Genomic DNA, 14,052 nt, shown 5'->3' on the forward strand with positions numbered 1-14,052 from the left:
GTTAAGTCTAGCTGCTGTATTATGGACCACTTGTAACTTATGAAGTGACGCTTGGCTTTTAACTGAGTATAGTGAGTTTAATGGTTTATTTTATTTTCATTCAATGCATTCAGATTGATCAGGTTTATTTGGTCATTTAATTGTATTCAGTGTAATTGGTATCCAACCTGCTTATTCAATTGATAGCATTTACAGTTGGGCTTTTTTTTTTAAACTTACATTCAGTTTGACTGGCACTTTAAGCTTAAAGTTTAAATAAAGTGCTTATTCATTAACCATCAAGGTAGCTCCTTGTTTGCCATGCCATTCCACTGTGCCACTAGCTTATATACTGGTCTGTAATATTGGAGGTCATTTGATAATTGCATGGAGTCATGTATTTTCCACAATATTGAATTGAATTGAATTGAAAGTCCCCAAGGGGCAACTTGATTATCAACACATAGCCAGCACATATAAAAGGACACATAAAACATGCAGTAATATATAGCTAAGAACATAAATACACATATAAAACCACCATGCTACAGTACATTGTAAAGATAAGCGCTGTAACATGGGCATTGGGCAGGGATAGAAGATGACCTATCGCTTGTTGAGAAGCCCAATAGCTGATGGTACAAATGATCGCAGGTATCTGTTAGACCCGGTACCTTTTCAGTAGGTATACCTCCTCCCTGATGGTAGGAGGCAAAACTCAGAGTGTGGTGGGTGAGTGATGTTAGCCAAAATGGCCATATGTACCACTCTTATCCATTCAACTATCCCATAAAGTTCAAACATGCTTAGACCATCCAGCCTGGTGTTTTCTGTCATTGATCACACTTTGGCTGACCTCTTATAGTAATCGAGCACCATGAGAAATTAAGAGACAATAGAGCAGTGACTGGCATTCACACTCACAATGGATCTGAGGTTTTAACTGCAAAACAGACTGGTCTTCTTTCTACTGGAAACGATCGCTAGCTTGATGTCAGAATCAGAATCAGAATCAGAATCAGCTTTTATTGGCCAAGTTAGTTTGCACAAACAGGGAATTTGTCTTGGTGCAGTGGCTCTCAGTGTGCTTACACATATTACACAAATATACATCACAACACAAAACAATACAACAGTGAAAATCAGTACAACAGTGCAAAACAATAAAATACAACAGTGCAAAACAATACAATACAACAGTGCAATGGATAAACAATAGTGCAAAGTGGAGAGTCCAGGAAGAGCAGGCATAAATAAATACTATATGGTATTGGGTATTGGACTCTGGATGTGAACAGGTCTTGGATGGTGGGCAGGTTGGCACCAATGATCCTTTCTGCAGTCCTGACAGTCCGTTGAAGTCTGTTCTTTTCCAGTTTGGTTGCGGATCCAAACCAGACAGTGATGGATGTGCAAAGAACAGACTCAATGACTGCTGTGTAGAATAGGATCAGCAGCTCCTGATGCAGGTTGTACTTCCTAAGCTGGCGCAGGAAGTACATCCTCTGCTGGGCCTTCTTGATGATGGTGTTTATGTTGATTTCCCACTTCAGGTCTCGGGAGATTGTGGATCCCAGGAACTTGAAGGATTCCACAGCCAACACAGTACTGTTGAGTATGGTGAGGGGGGGCAATGCTGGGGGGCTCCTCCTGAAGTCCACTGTCATCTCTACAGTTTTGAGCGTGTTAAGCTCCAGATTGTTGCGACCGCACCACAGGGCCAGCTGTTCAACCTCCTGTCTATATGCAGACTCATCATCATCACTGATGTGTCGTCTGCAAATTTAAGGAGTTTAACAGACGGGTCACCTGAGGTGCAGTCGTTGGTGTAGAGGGAGAAGAGCAGTGGGGAGAGCACGCATCCCTGAGGTGCACCAGTGCTGACTGACCGGGTGCTGGATGTTGTTTCACCCAGCTTCACTTGCTGCTTCCTGTCTATCAGGAAGTTTGTGATCCACTGACAGGTGGAGGCGGGCACAGTGAGCTGGGTGAGTTTGGTGAGGAGGACTTCTGGGATGATGGTGTTGAACGCTGAGCTGAAGTCCACAAACAGCATTCTTGCGTAGGTCCCTGGGGAGTCGAGGTGTTGAAGGATGTAGTGCAGCCCCATGTTGACTGCCTCATCCACTGATCTGTTTGCGCGGTAGGCAAACTATAGAGGGTCCAGCAGGGGGCCTGTGATGCCCTTCAGATGGGTTAACACCAGTCTTTCAAAGGACTTCATGACCACAGACGTCAGGGCGACGAGCCTGTAGTCATTCAGACCAGAGATGCATTGCTTTGTAGGGACTGGGATGATGGTGGAGCGTTTGAAGCAGGAGGGTACGTCACACAGCTCTAGAGATCTATTGAAGATCCGTGTGAACATGTGATCCGTGTTCTTGCAAAAGCTTGCAGTTGTAGTTGTTTCCTTGGGTAGCAGCTGCTGGTTGTTTGCTAAGCACACTAGGTTCATGATGGAACTGAATATTGATGTTTTCCTGTTCTAATTGGTTGTTTACAAAGTGATTCTTGTGTGAGCATAGAAATGCTCATATGGTGGACTGATGGAACTGAACATTGCTATTGTCCTGTTGTGTCTGACATGAACTACATCATTTTGTATCATCTGACTTTGTAACCCATACCCCTAGATGTGTACTCTGTCGCTGTCTTACTGAGTGCACACACTAAATGGAGCTATAGGATGTGAGGAGCAATAAGCTATATTTTACAAAAACTGTATTGGATGAGAATCACAGACTGCACATTTAAAATTAGGTCTTTAAAAATAATCAATAATTATTGATAATGACTGAGGGGGAAAAAAAGATTGTGATTATGTTTTTTGGCTATACAAGTGGAGTTTGCGTTGGGCCAGGTTAAATTCAGTAATAAACCTAAGTAAAAAATATAAATAATATTTGTTTATTTTTATCAATTTACAAAATGCAAAGAGAGCGAACACAAATATTATTTTATTTTTATAGGTACACTTGCACAAAGTCAGGTATTTTGTAGGATTATAGACAGGTGTATGATCAACAAATTATACCAAACAGGTAGTAAAGACCATCAATTTCACATGCAGGTTGAAATACAGTCAGTAACTGAAACAGAAATGGCTGTGTAGGAGGCTTAAAACTAGCTGAGGAACAGCCAAACTCTGCTACCAAGGTGAGGTTGTGGAAGACAGTTTCATGTCAAAGGTCATACCTGGCAAGACTGAGCGCCTCAACAAGACACAAGGTAGTTATACTGCAACAGCAAGCTCTCCCAGACAAAGATTTCAAAGCAGACTGGGGTTTCCAGATGTGCTGTTCAAGCTCTTTTGAAAATGCACAAAGAAATGGGCAATGTTGAGTGGTCGGGCCATGGAGACTTAGTGGAGCAGATGAAAAACACATTCAGATTATTTCCCTTCGAAAACGGAAGATGTCCAGCAGTGCCATCTGCTCAGAACTGGCAGAAACCAGTGGGACCCAGGTACACCCATCTACTGTCCGGAGAAGTCTGGCTAGAAGTGGTCTTCATGGAGGGGTTGCAGCTAAAAAGCCATACCTCCGACATGGAAACAAGGCCAAGCGATTCTGTGTCCTCTGTAATAGGTGTGTCTGTGCCCTCTGTCAGAGTTGTCTGTGTCCTCTGTCAGAGTTGTGTCTGTGCCCTCTGTCAGAGGTGTGTCTGTGCCCTCTGTGTGTCTGTGCCCTCTGTCAGAGGTGTGTCTGTGCCCTCTGTTAGAGGTGTGTCTGTGCCCTCTGTTAGAGGTGTGTCTGTGTCCTCTGTAAGAGGTGTGTCTGTGTCCTCTGTTAGAGTTGTGTCTGTGTCCTCTGTAAGAGGTGTGTCTGTGTCCTCTGTCAGAGGTGTGTCTGTGTCCTCTGTCAGAGTTGTGTCTGTGTCCTCTGTAAGAGGTGTGTCTGTGTCCTCTATCAGAGGTGTGTCTGTGTCCTCTGTCAGAGGTGTGTCTGTGCCCTTTGTAAGAGGTGTGTGTGTCTGTGTCCTCTGTTAGAGGTGTGTCTGTGTCCTCTGTAATAGGTGTGTCTGTGCCCTCTGTCAGAGGTGTGTCTGTGCCCTCTATAAGAGGTGTGTCTGTGCCCTCTATAAGAGGTGTGTCTGTGCCCTTTGTAAGAGGTGTGTGTGTCTGTGTCCTCTGTTAGAGGTGTGTCTGTGTCCTCTGTAATAGGTGTGTCTGTGTCCTCTGTAAGAGTTGTGTCTGTGCCCTCTGTCAGAGCTGCGTCTGTGCCCTCTGTCAGAGCTGCGTCTGTGCCCTGTGAGAGGTGTGTGTGTCTGTGCCCTCTGTAAGAGGTGTGTCTGTGTCCTCCAAAGTTAAAGCTGAACCAGAATTGATGGTCCAGTGCAGTGTCATTTCTGAGATAAGGGAGTTGAGCGACTTATGGTGGCTGCTTCATAACAGTGAACAGGAAGTGGAGCTCAGTACCTTTGATGATGACATCCTATGAGCTAACTGCCTTTGATGGACATCCTTCCTACACTAGCAAATGTGGCAGTCTCCTTGACTCCTTGATTCAGCCAGCAGCTTCTAGACTCTTTTTTTTCTGCACACTGTCGTTTGGTATCACCAGCACATCTGAATTCTTCATGAGTGTGAAGGTATACCAGTCTTTATAAATGACACACTGACCTACAGCAACATTCCAGAGCATGAGTGATGACTGCAGAGTACCCTGAAAGCCATACAACCCAGCAGGCCCCCAGCCAAACACAGAGAAGTGCTTTCCTGAGATGGCATCAGCTTATGTACCTGGGACATGTCAAAGTGGGCATACATCCAGACAGGGCTGAAGTTAAAGCTATCCCTCACCTTGAGCCACCACAGAATATCTCTGTCCTAACACCAATCCTGGAATGATCTGAATCATCATGTGTGAGAAATTCACAAGATTCCTGTATGCGCTGGAGGGGTTCATGCTGCAAGCAGAACATAAGCCACTGTTTCCACTAATCAGTACTGTATGTAGGTACCATATGTACCTGGGATGGCACTGGTAGTTGTGGACACGCTCAGACACCTGTGGCCTCAGAAGTCTCTGAGCCTGTGTTTGAAGGAGTGGTCTATGAGGATGAAATCAGAAGTGCATGGCTAATCTCCACCACAAAGCTGGAAATCGTAAAATACCAGCCAGAAGCAGACGCAGAACTGGAGATGGTGAGGCAGTATGTGAGTACTGGCCGGCCCAGATATACATCCAGCACACCACATGCTCGAAAACAAAATGACGGTGTGTGCCAACACCTGTTAATCTACCAGAGTGCTGTGTGATAACATGAAAGTAATCTCTCAAAGCAAGCACTCTGACATACTTCCAAAGCTGTGTGATTGTCACCGGGGCATAGATCCATGTCGGGAAAGAGCCAGAATTAGCATGTTGTGGCCGGGCATAGGAAAGGAGATTCAGCAGTTACGTAGTTAGTAGCTGCATAGACTGTCAGGAGTCCAAAGCCCCCCAGAAAAAAGACCCAATCCTTACCCTTCTACAGAATTGTGCATGGGAGAATAGCTGCAGAAATCTGTGAAGTCAACAAGCAGCATTATGTAGTGGTAGTAGATGACTACTCCAGACACATTAATCTCCAGAATCTATCTAAAGATGCGTGATGGAGTTGTCCAATTGTCTTTGCTTGAGGTGTGGACTTTTATTTATTAGTATACAGTATATCCTTTGTGAACAATCCATTGCACGACCAATTTGTTTGATCCCAGTATTGACATCTGCACAACACATGCAAAGTACGACAACAACTGTCATTTACTGGTGAGTTTTGATTGAGATTTTAAATGAGAATGTCTTCAATGTAGTAAGCAACCCTTTCCATGTGGCTTGAATAAGCTTAACAGCTTTTAAAGCTGACTTGGTGAGATATTTGTTCATGTCATCATGAGATGGGATGTAAAAGTATGTGTCTCACTCCAGAATTGTGAGATTTCACAACCCTAGCATATAACGTATATAGCTTTATTGTCCCTTGGGGTACAGAAGCTATATTTTGTGTGAAGTAGCCTTCTATGTGTTTACACGGCAGAAGCTTTCCTGTCACTGGTGATACTTTTCTTTAACAAATAAATGGAATTTCCCATAAAGTTCATATCAAATCCAGTCAACAGTTTTCCATGACAGGTAATCTCATTCCATGACAGCTTTCCACAGTCATGAACATGAAATATGTTGCCTTTTTGTAGAAACACTTACAAATCTGCTCCTACTATCTCCCCTTTGCAAAAGATCATGCTGTACAAAAAACAATCATGGTATGGTTATGCGATACTCACATTTTGTGGCTGCAAACTTGCATGAGGTCTCAAGCAGAGTTTGTGACTAGGGTCATTAACCAAGTAGTTCTTCAAGTTATAGCCTTCCTTGAAATGGACTTGAAGCTTTTCCCTGCGTCGTCTGTGGGACATTAAGAGTACATCATAAGTCTTACACATACTCATAACAACTTGTCTGTATGAATTGTAAAGTGAACATAAAACACTGATATTCAATCAATAATCCTGGTCCTTTGTATTTATTACATTTTTAATAAGCTTATTATATTTATTCTAGTAGGAAATTGTGTTGTGTAGTGGATATGGTTTTGTATACAGTCTGTATACAGTATACACAATATATGGCCAAGATAATGTGGACAATCAATGGCTGCCCTAGCCACATTCATTGCTAACAGGTGCATAAAAACTGGTTGGCATTGTCGATGCCGGATCGTAGTCGTTACCGCATCATAGTCCCACACATCACGCATACTCAAACACAAACGGTTTACAGCATAAGGCTCAATATCAACATATCTGGCTTGTCTTAACGCATAATGTAGGTTTATGTACTGTTTTATAATTTTGTAAACGGTTAACAGCATAAGGCTCAACGTCAACATATGGGGCTGGTCTTAACGCATAATACGGCTACATTTAATGTTATATTTAATTTTGTTGTAAACGGTTAACAGCATAAGGCTCAATGTCAACATATAGGGCTATTTTGTATTACTGTTACTAGTAATGAATGCACTGCTTAACTAATAATTCAATAAACATGAAGCTTAACAACATCATAAACCTTGGTGGATTACCTGGCTTGTTGTAACAGTGTCGCAAAGTAAAGCATGCGCGACTACGATCCGGTAACTACTACGCATGCGCGACTACGATCCAGTAACTAGTACGATGCGGCATCGACAGGCATCTCCACTCTCCATTCCATTTGCAGAATGGCTCACTGAGATGCTACGCTAACTGAGATGCTAACTTTCAATGTGGCACTGACAGAAGATGCCATCTTTCCAGCAAGTCAGCTCAGCAAGTTTCTTCTTTGCTAGATTTGCTCCTGTCAACAGTAAGGGCTGTTATGTCTGATACCTGATGTCTGACATGTCTGATATCTTCATCTACCATTAATTCTCATAATTTGATTTCAATTTAGTTCTTACCAGATATTGGGTATGCAGGCCAGACTTATTGGGTACCTTAAGGTTAAAATAATTGGAAATACAATTTTGTATTTGAAATACCCGGACTAAGTAAACGCCCCCCTAATTTGGCATTTGTCAGTACTTGGTACTGGGATGTCTGCAGAACACAGTTTTGCAAACACCTGAAACTATCCCAAGACTGCTGTTGGGCAGAGGTTTTAAAGAATCTGGGTATTGAACTCTGCCCCTTCTCCCTTGCTGCACACCTTCCCGTCTTACCCCCTCCCCCCCACACCCAGTTTGTGAGTTTGTGTGTTTTGTAGTTTGTGTTTTGTTAAGACACTTTTAGAAGAGGAAGAACAATATGTAGTAGAAAAGGACTAATCATTGTAAAGAATGTTTATTTGTACATATAATAACTTATATGTAACCAATCATATTTGTACACAACTTCCAGTATGATTACATCTATACTGCAGCTCCAACTTGAGAGTATAGACTAAGGTAATATCATAATGTGCCAGGTGCCATCATGTGTGTAGTGATGCAGCATACGTACTTGTTTCGGCAGTAGAGAGCCATGCACATGGTGCCCAGAAGGCTGATCCCTGTGGTGATGCAGGTGATGGAAAGCACTTGTCTCTTGTAAACTGCTTTACTCTCTGGAGAGACAAAATGCAATGACAATGACACACCTTCAATCCACACCTGTTTTAGTTGCTCCAGTGACACTAATGGATTAAATATAATGAAAGGAGTAATCCACAAATAAAATAAAAGTACCACAACAAATCCAGGGAACAATGGAACAGCAGGCAGTAATGAGAGGGGCGTGAACAGTGGCACAGGGTATGACATTTCAATGGGAAAAAAGAGGGTAAAAAAAACGACAACTAGAAAAATAAGACTTTAAGACTAGGATGAGAAGCAACGCCAAAACACACGTTTAATAAGACTCAAAAGTGTGCTTGCTTGCTTGCAAGCCTGGGTTGCTTCACATAATTATATTTCATGACAAATGTTTCAAAGCTCCCTTGTCTGTGACCCAACTAAATGTCATTAGCCTTTAATTGCTTATGGTGGGTCTGCAGTCCTTGTACACATGCTTTCACTTTAATTCTATTGTTTTGGCACTATAGAAATCAAATAAGGTGTGAATGAATTAAACGCAGGGCTGCAGAAACAATGTCCAATCTTTTTGCAGCATTGGACTTTTGATTTCACTAACTAGTCAATTCATTTACTACAAATGAATGAAAAGAGATTGCTATATTGTTTTACAGTTATAATGACAGCCATGTCCATAGCCACCTATGCGGTTACAGAGGTCCAGACCTCGGTAATTGTTTTAGATCTAAAAATGCAATGTGAAGCTAAACACAGCTGGATAAAAAATGAGCACTTCTCCTCTGAGATGAATGCATGCTTAATTCACTTGTTACTTAGTGCCGCTGTATGTGAGAGTTATGACAGGTGGCACAGGCGCAGCCCTTTGTATCATCAGATGCATGCAGCTGGTGGCTTGTTTGTGAACTGGCAGCGTACCATTGGGTAAGACAAAGCAATGCACATTATACCATTATCTGTAAGAAACAGAACAGTAAACCTGGTACAGCGTCTGGAGGAAAGGCAAATGTACTGTATTCACTCTGGTAAATATGCATAGGCTACTCTGGCCATGATGAAGGCTCAATAAAAGTATATCACCATCAATAAAAGTAGGCATACAAAACTTTCAAAGCCAAATTTGGAAATGAATATGACGTTATCCGATATGGCGTTATCCAATGTGACAGTGACTCTTTTATGAAAGAAAGTCTCTATTGTAGAACAGTCTCAAATAAGATGAAATCAATTACGGAAACAGAAAGTTCAATTATCCCTATGATTCATAAGACCGGCCTTAAATTAACCCCGTTCCAATTATCAAGATAAAAAAACACATACATGATATTTGTTTTATTTAAAAATAAAAGTGTCACTTTTAAACACTCGCCATGGTTTTGGTGTTAAATAGGTCATTGGTGACCTAGACAACTTGAGCCTGGTTGTCGTATGAAATATATAAACAGACAGTTATGACCAAAACGCAAAAATTCATCTTGGCTAAGGGCATTTAGCAGGCATGAAAACGGGTAAGGGGTGAAAAAGGTGAGGAGGATATTACCCCTCTGGGGGGGTCCGGGGGCGTGCCCCCCCTGTAAGTAAAATTTAAATATTCCATATTTTAAGGCGTCAATCTGATGAAGTTTGAGATGCTTTTTTTTCAACCTGGGGAGAGCTGGAGAAACTTAGCTTCAGCCATGAGTCAAAAAATATTTTGGCCTCCTTACTTAGTATTATGCAAGCCATTTCATGCCAGCCTGTCACTGGGTCTATCATTTACAGTATATGAGGCACAATGTGGTAAGGGCACCACAAATGGCTTAATGCATAGCCCCCACGAGAGATGCCGTAACTTAACTTGTCTACTCTTCCATCATGATTGACAGCCAATACAATGTTATGTAATTCAGATTTCAATACATTTTATTGGCGAGGCCCTTCGCGTTAATATTTCCATGCACTCGCATCATCCAGTTATTCAACATAATAAATCAGCGACGAAAAAAACAATACAATCATATATTCTTTAGAAGTACTAAATGATGCAAAATGTAAGGATCTCTTTTCATTTATGGAATTCTTGTCAAGAAAATATGATTCTATTGTTTTTTTCGCCGCTGATTTATTATGTTGACTAACTGGATATATATATTTAAAAATATGTTAAGCTCCTATTAAAGTATCCATCTATCTACTTCCAGTGGCACTTGCTCTTGACTGCTTTGCCTCATAGCTTGGCGACTTGGCCTTTTTGAGCAGAGCATCACTGAAGCCTTCCATGTGACAAGAGTCCCCTTTGCAGCCATGCTCACCTTTCTTGTCACCAAAGTGCTTATCATGTCAGTGCTCAGGGTTGCACTGTATTGGGTCTTGTTTATGGTAACGAGACTGAAAATGGTCATCTGACGTCATGATTTGTTTTATACCTGCAAGGCTTGTAAGTTGACTGGCTGAAATAGTAGGAATTATTTGCTACGTTAACAGTCTGTAGTCAAACACCTTTGCAATGGTCACTTTGCCCCAACAGAGCGATTCAAAGTTAGAACAGGGAGTCTCCGTGGCGTTTGAGTTAATGTAGCTAAATTATCTTACTCCATCAGTTATTCACACCGTAGCCGTCTCGTAACCAGGCTAATCACATCATTGCTAACTTTTTCATACTTGTATCTGAAGGTTATGCCCCTTGAAATGAATCATCCCGTTAAGTTACCGAACACATGTTTTAACGTTTTATATGGTAACATTACGGTCACACCAAAAAAATGCGTCCAGCAGGGATTCCAAAATTGTCCGGGATTTTGCCTCGTCGGATATTATTGTTTCTCTGGGTCTTTCACAAATGAGTTATTACTTCAGTTACGTTTGGAAAGGGTATCACTTACGTTCCACCTTCTTGCGCGAGCTCTGTCATTGGTCAAACTTTCCCAGTGTTGACAGATATAATTCATTATCCTCCAAATACGATCATTTTGAGCCTTTGATATGATACGCAATTTACAATCTGGCAACACTGAGCACCTTGCCGCCGCCAGCACTAGTTCAGTACAAATGTACATGTCATCTGAATATGAAAAATATGTCCAACCCCCCCCCCCCCCACACACACACAAAAACAAAACTCATCGAATCTACACGATTCACGTAGGTCACCTATTTTGCTTTCAAAACGGCGAATTTCGCTGAAAGGTGAGTGATTCTCATGCCTGATTTAGGACACACACTGACCCAGTTCACACCTGGTATTAACATGTGTCCTGGGTGATCCGGCCGGAAAGCTCTAAGCACGTCAGGTCACACCTTTCATTAAAGTGCATCTCCACATGCATCTCAAGTGACCACTCGTGATCAGATCTCACTGTCCTACTCTATATGCATAAACACATAAGCCTTTATCATTTACAATTGCAGTAGCCAGATGCATTGTTGTTTTGTTTTTAACCGGCGAATGGCCGGCCAGCAAGCTGCGTGTATAGACAGCTTATGCTGATCTGGAATCAGTTATAATACTGCATGTGTTATAGTCTTCACATGCGCACATGTGGGTGAAATAATACTTAAGATTTCTCTTATGAGATCACGCACTGTTAAAAGTGTTAAAGTTAGCAAGTGCTGAATAAATTCAAAAAAATTGTAAAATCGTACTTTTAATTGTAATCGTTGCCCAGCCCTACTACTCTCTGTTGATAACACTAAAAAACTGGAACTTATGGCACAATGAACACAACCTGTAACTGATGTGCCAACTCCCTAAACCAATTCTGCTAAACTATAAGCACAATTCTCTGCTTTAGACACAGATTTCAATTGTTAGCCACACTTTCTTCAAAACACATCACACAATACTCTGCTTTAGACACAGATTTCAATTGTTAACCATACTTTCTTCAAAACACTAAACACCATCCTCTCTACTTTGCACACTTCATCAATGCCAAAACCTCCTTGTTTTCAGACAGACCACAATGCTATTCAAATGGCAAAACTTCCATTTCCAAAGCTGTTGCGCAATTTTACAGTTTTTCACTATTGCTAAAACCCGTTTTTCAAAACAATAACGGCTTTCTCAAAACTGCACACAGAAAACTGAAAACCTCACACACAAAATGCTAAACCTGACACTCCCTTTGCAAGATGACTCTTTGCTATCAAATCTCTTACAGTTTTTCTTTGTTGCTAAAACGTAAGTTATGTCCATAACTATGGATCTATGAGACCGAACGATGACCGTCACCACGGTCTACACCATGAATGATACCTCTTCTCATTACCTATCTCGAGACCATAATACCAAAAGGGTCATGTGAGTGACCGGGGGCTGACCCCACAGCATAAAGCACGTCCGGGGACACGCCCCCTTTCTCTTGACTGGAACGCCTCAGCCCGCCCCGAGCGACAAGAGATGGTGACGGTCATCATTCGGTCTCATAGATCCATAGTTATGGACATAACTTACGATCTATTTCGACCTCACTACACCATGGATGACTCATACCATCAAGGTCGCGAGGGACAAGGAACTACGCCTCTACAACCTCCTCGCCACAGAAAGCACCGCTTCGCTCAGTGGAGCTGGTGCTGCCACATTGACCCTATAAAAACGCGCAAAAGTGCAAGGTGCACTCCATGAGGCAGCTGCGCAGATTTCCGCTACGGAAACCCCTCTAAGAGCAGCCCAAGAGGTGGCCATACTTCTCGTCGAGTGTGCCACCAAGTTACCAGGAACAGGCAGACTCTGACTGCCATAGGCCTGTGCGATGGTGTCAACCACCCAGTGTGACAGGCGCTGCTTGGACACAGTATTGCCCCGTTTGGCGCCACCATAACAGACAAACAGCTGTGAATGGGTGTGCCTCAGAGACTGCGTACGTGCCACATAGGTTCTTAGTGCCCTTATCGGGCACACACTCCCCAAGTTCTCCCCAGGTGGGCCGGGTTCTGGGTGGAAAGAGCTGACCTCAAACACCTGATTCACCGTCTGCGAGTTCACGACTTTAGGGAGAAAGGATGGGTTCGGCCACAGTGATACCCCAGTGAAGTCGGCCTTCCACCGAAGACACGGCTCACTGACGGACAGAGCATGAAGCTCGCTGACCCTCTTAGCGGAACAATCTGCAAGGAGAAACACTGTTTTTTGTGTAAGAAACTGAAGGTCAGCCTGGTCTAGTGGCTCGTAGGGGGCCAGAGCCAGTGAGTGCAGCACAGTGGCCAGGTCCCATGATGGAGCTCTCAACGCCCTGCCTGGCCGCAGGCGGCGTGCTCCCTTGATAAATTGAGAGACCAGGGGATGTTTCCCAACCGTCTGTCCATCGACCGGCTGGTGACCGGAAGAAATGGCTGCTGCATAAACTTTAACAGTACTGGACGCTCTTCCCAAGTCCAGAAGTGACTGAAGGAAGCCCAAAATGCTGTGCACGGAACACGTCACTGGGTCTACCTGTTTGCTGTAACACCAGTCCAAGAATGCGCCCCACTTCTGGCTGTAGCAAGCCTGCGTAGAGGGAGCCCTGGCACTCCTTAGGGTGTGCATAACTGCCTCCCCTAGCCCCTGCGGGAGGGGCTGAGGAGTGGCCATGCCCACAGCTGGAGAGGTGCTGGATTGGGGTGCCAGATCTGACCACCTGCCTGAGACAGGAGATCTGCCCTGACTGGAAGGGGCCATGATTGCCCCTGAACCAGGCGGAGGAGAGCGGGGAACCACCATCTCCCTGGCCACTTGGGAGCTATCAGCAGGACCTTGTAATGGCCTGTGAGGATCTTGTGGAGGACATAGGGGATCCGGGGAAGAGGAGGGAAAGCATACAGCTGGCACAGCGGCCAGTCTTGGGACAGAGCATCCTGGCCCAGAGGTGCCCATTGGTCCCTCATGGAGAACCACCTGTCGCAATGAGTCGTCTCTGACGACGCAAACAGGTCGACCCGAGCTCTGCTGAACTGAGACCACAGTTGCGCTACCACACTCGGGTGCAGTCTCCACTTGCCCAGGAGAGGGCCAGTCCTGGACAGGAGGTCTGCCGCTCGGTTCTGCACTCCCGGAATGTACACTGCTCTCAGGGATGCCAG

General features: G+C 43.6%; 1 protein-coding gene across 1 annotated transcript in view; it reads right to left on the bottom strand.

Annotated features, from left to right (window-relative positions):
- nrg3a (neuregulin 3a) overlaps nucleotides 1-14,052 on the bottom strand; it is a gene marked incomplete at both ends in the record, with an annotated part of 80,021 nt that overhangs the window by 8,138 nt on the left and 57,831 nt on the right. Inside the window, 2 exons of the mRNA XM_080848923.1 lie at nucleotides 6,248-6,368; nucleotides 7,946-8,048. Of these exons, the coding sequence (XP_080705049.1) occupies nucleotides 6,248-6,368; nucleotides 7,946-8,048 (224 nt within the window). The remainder of the gene's footprint in view (nucleotides 1-6,247; nucleotides 6,369-7,945; nucleotides 8,049-14,052) is intronic.

This window comes from Sprattus sprattus (assembly GCF_963457725.1).
Source record: "Sprattus sprattus genome assembly, chromosome: 12".
In the NCBI taxonomy this organism is placed as follows: Eukaryota; Metazoa; Chordata; class Actinopteri; order Clupeiformes; family Clupeidae; genus Sprattus; species Sprattus sprattus.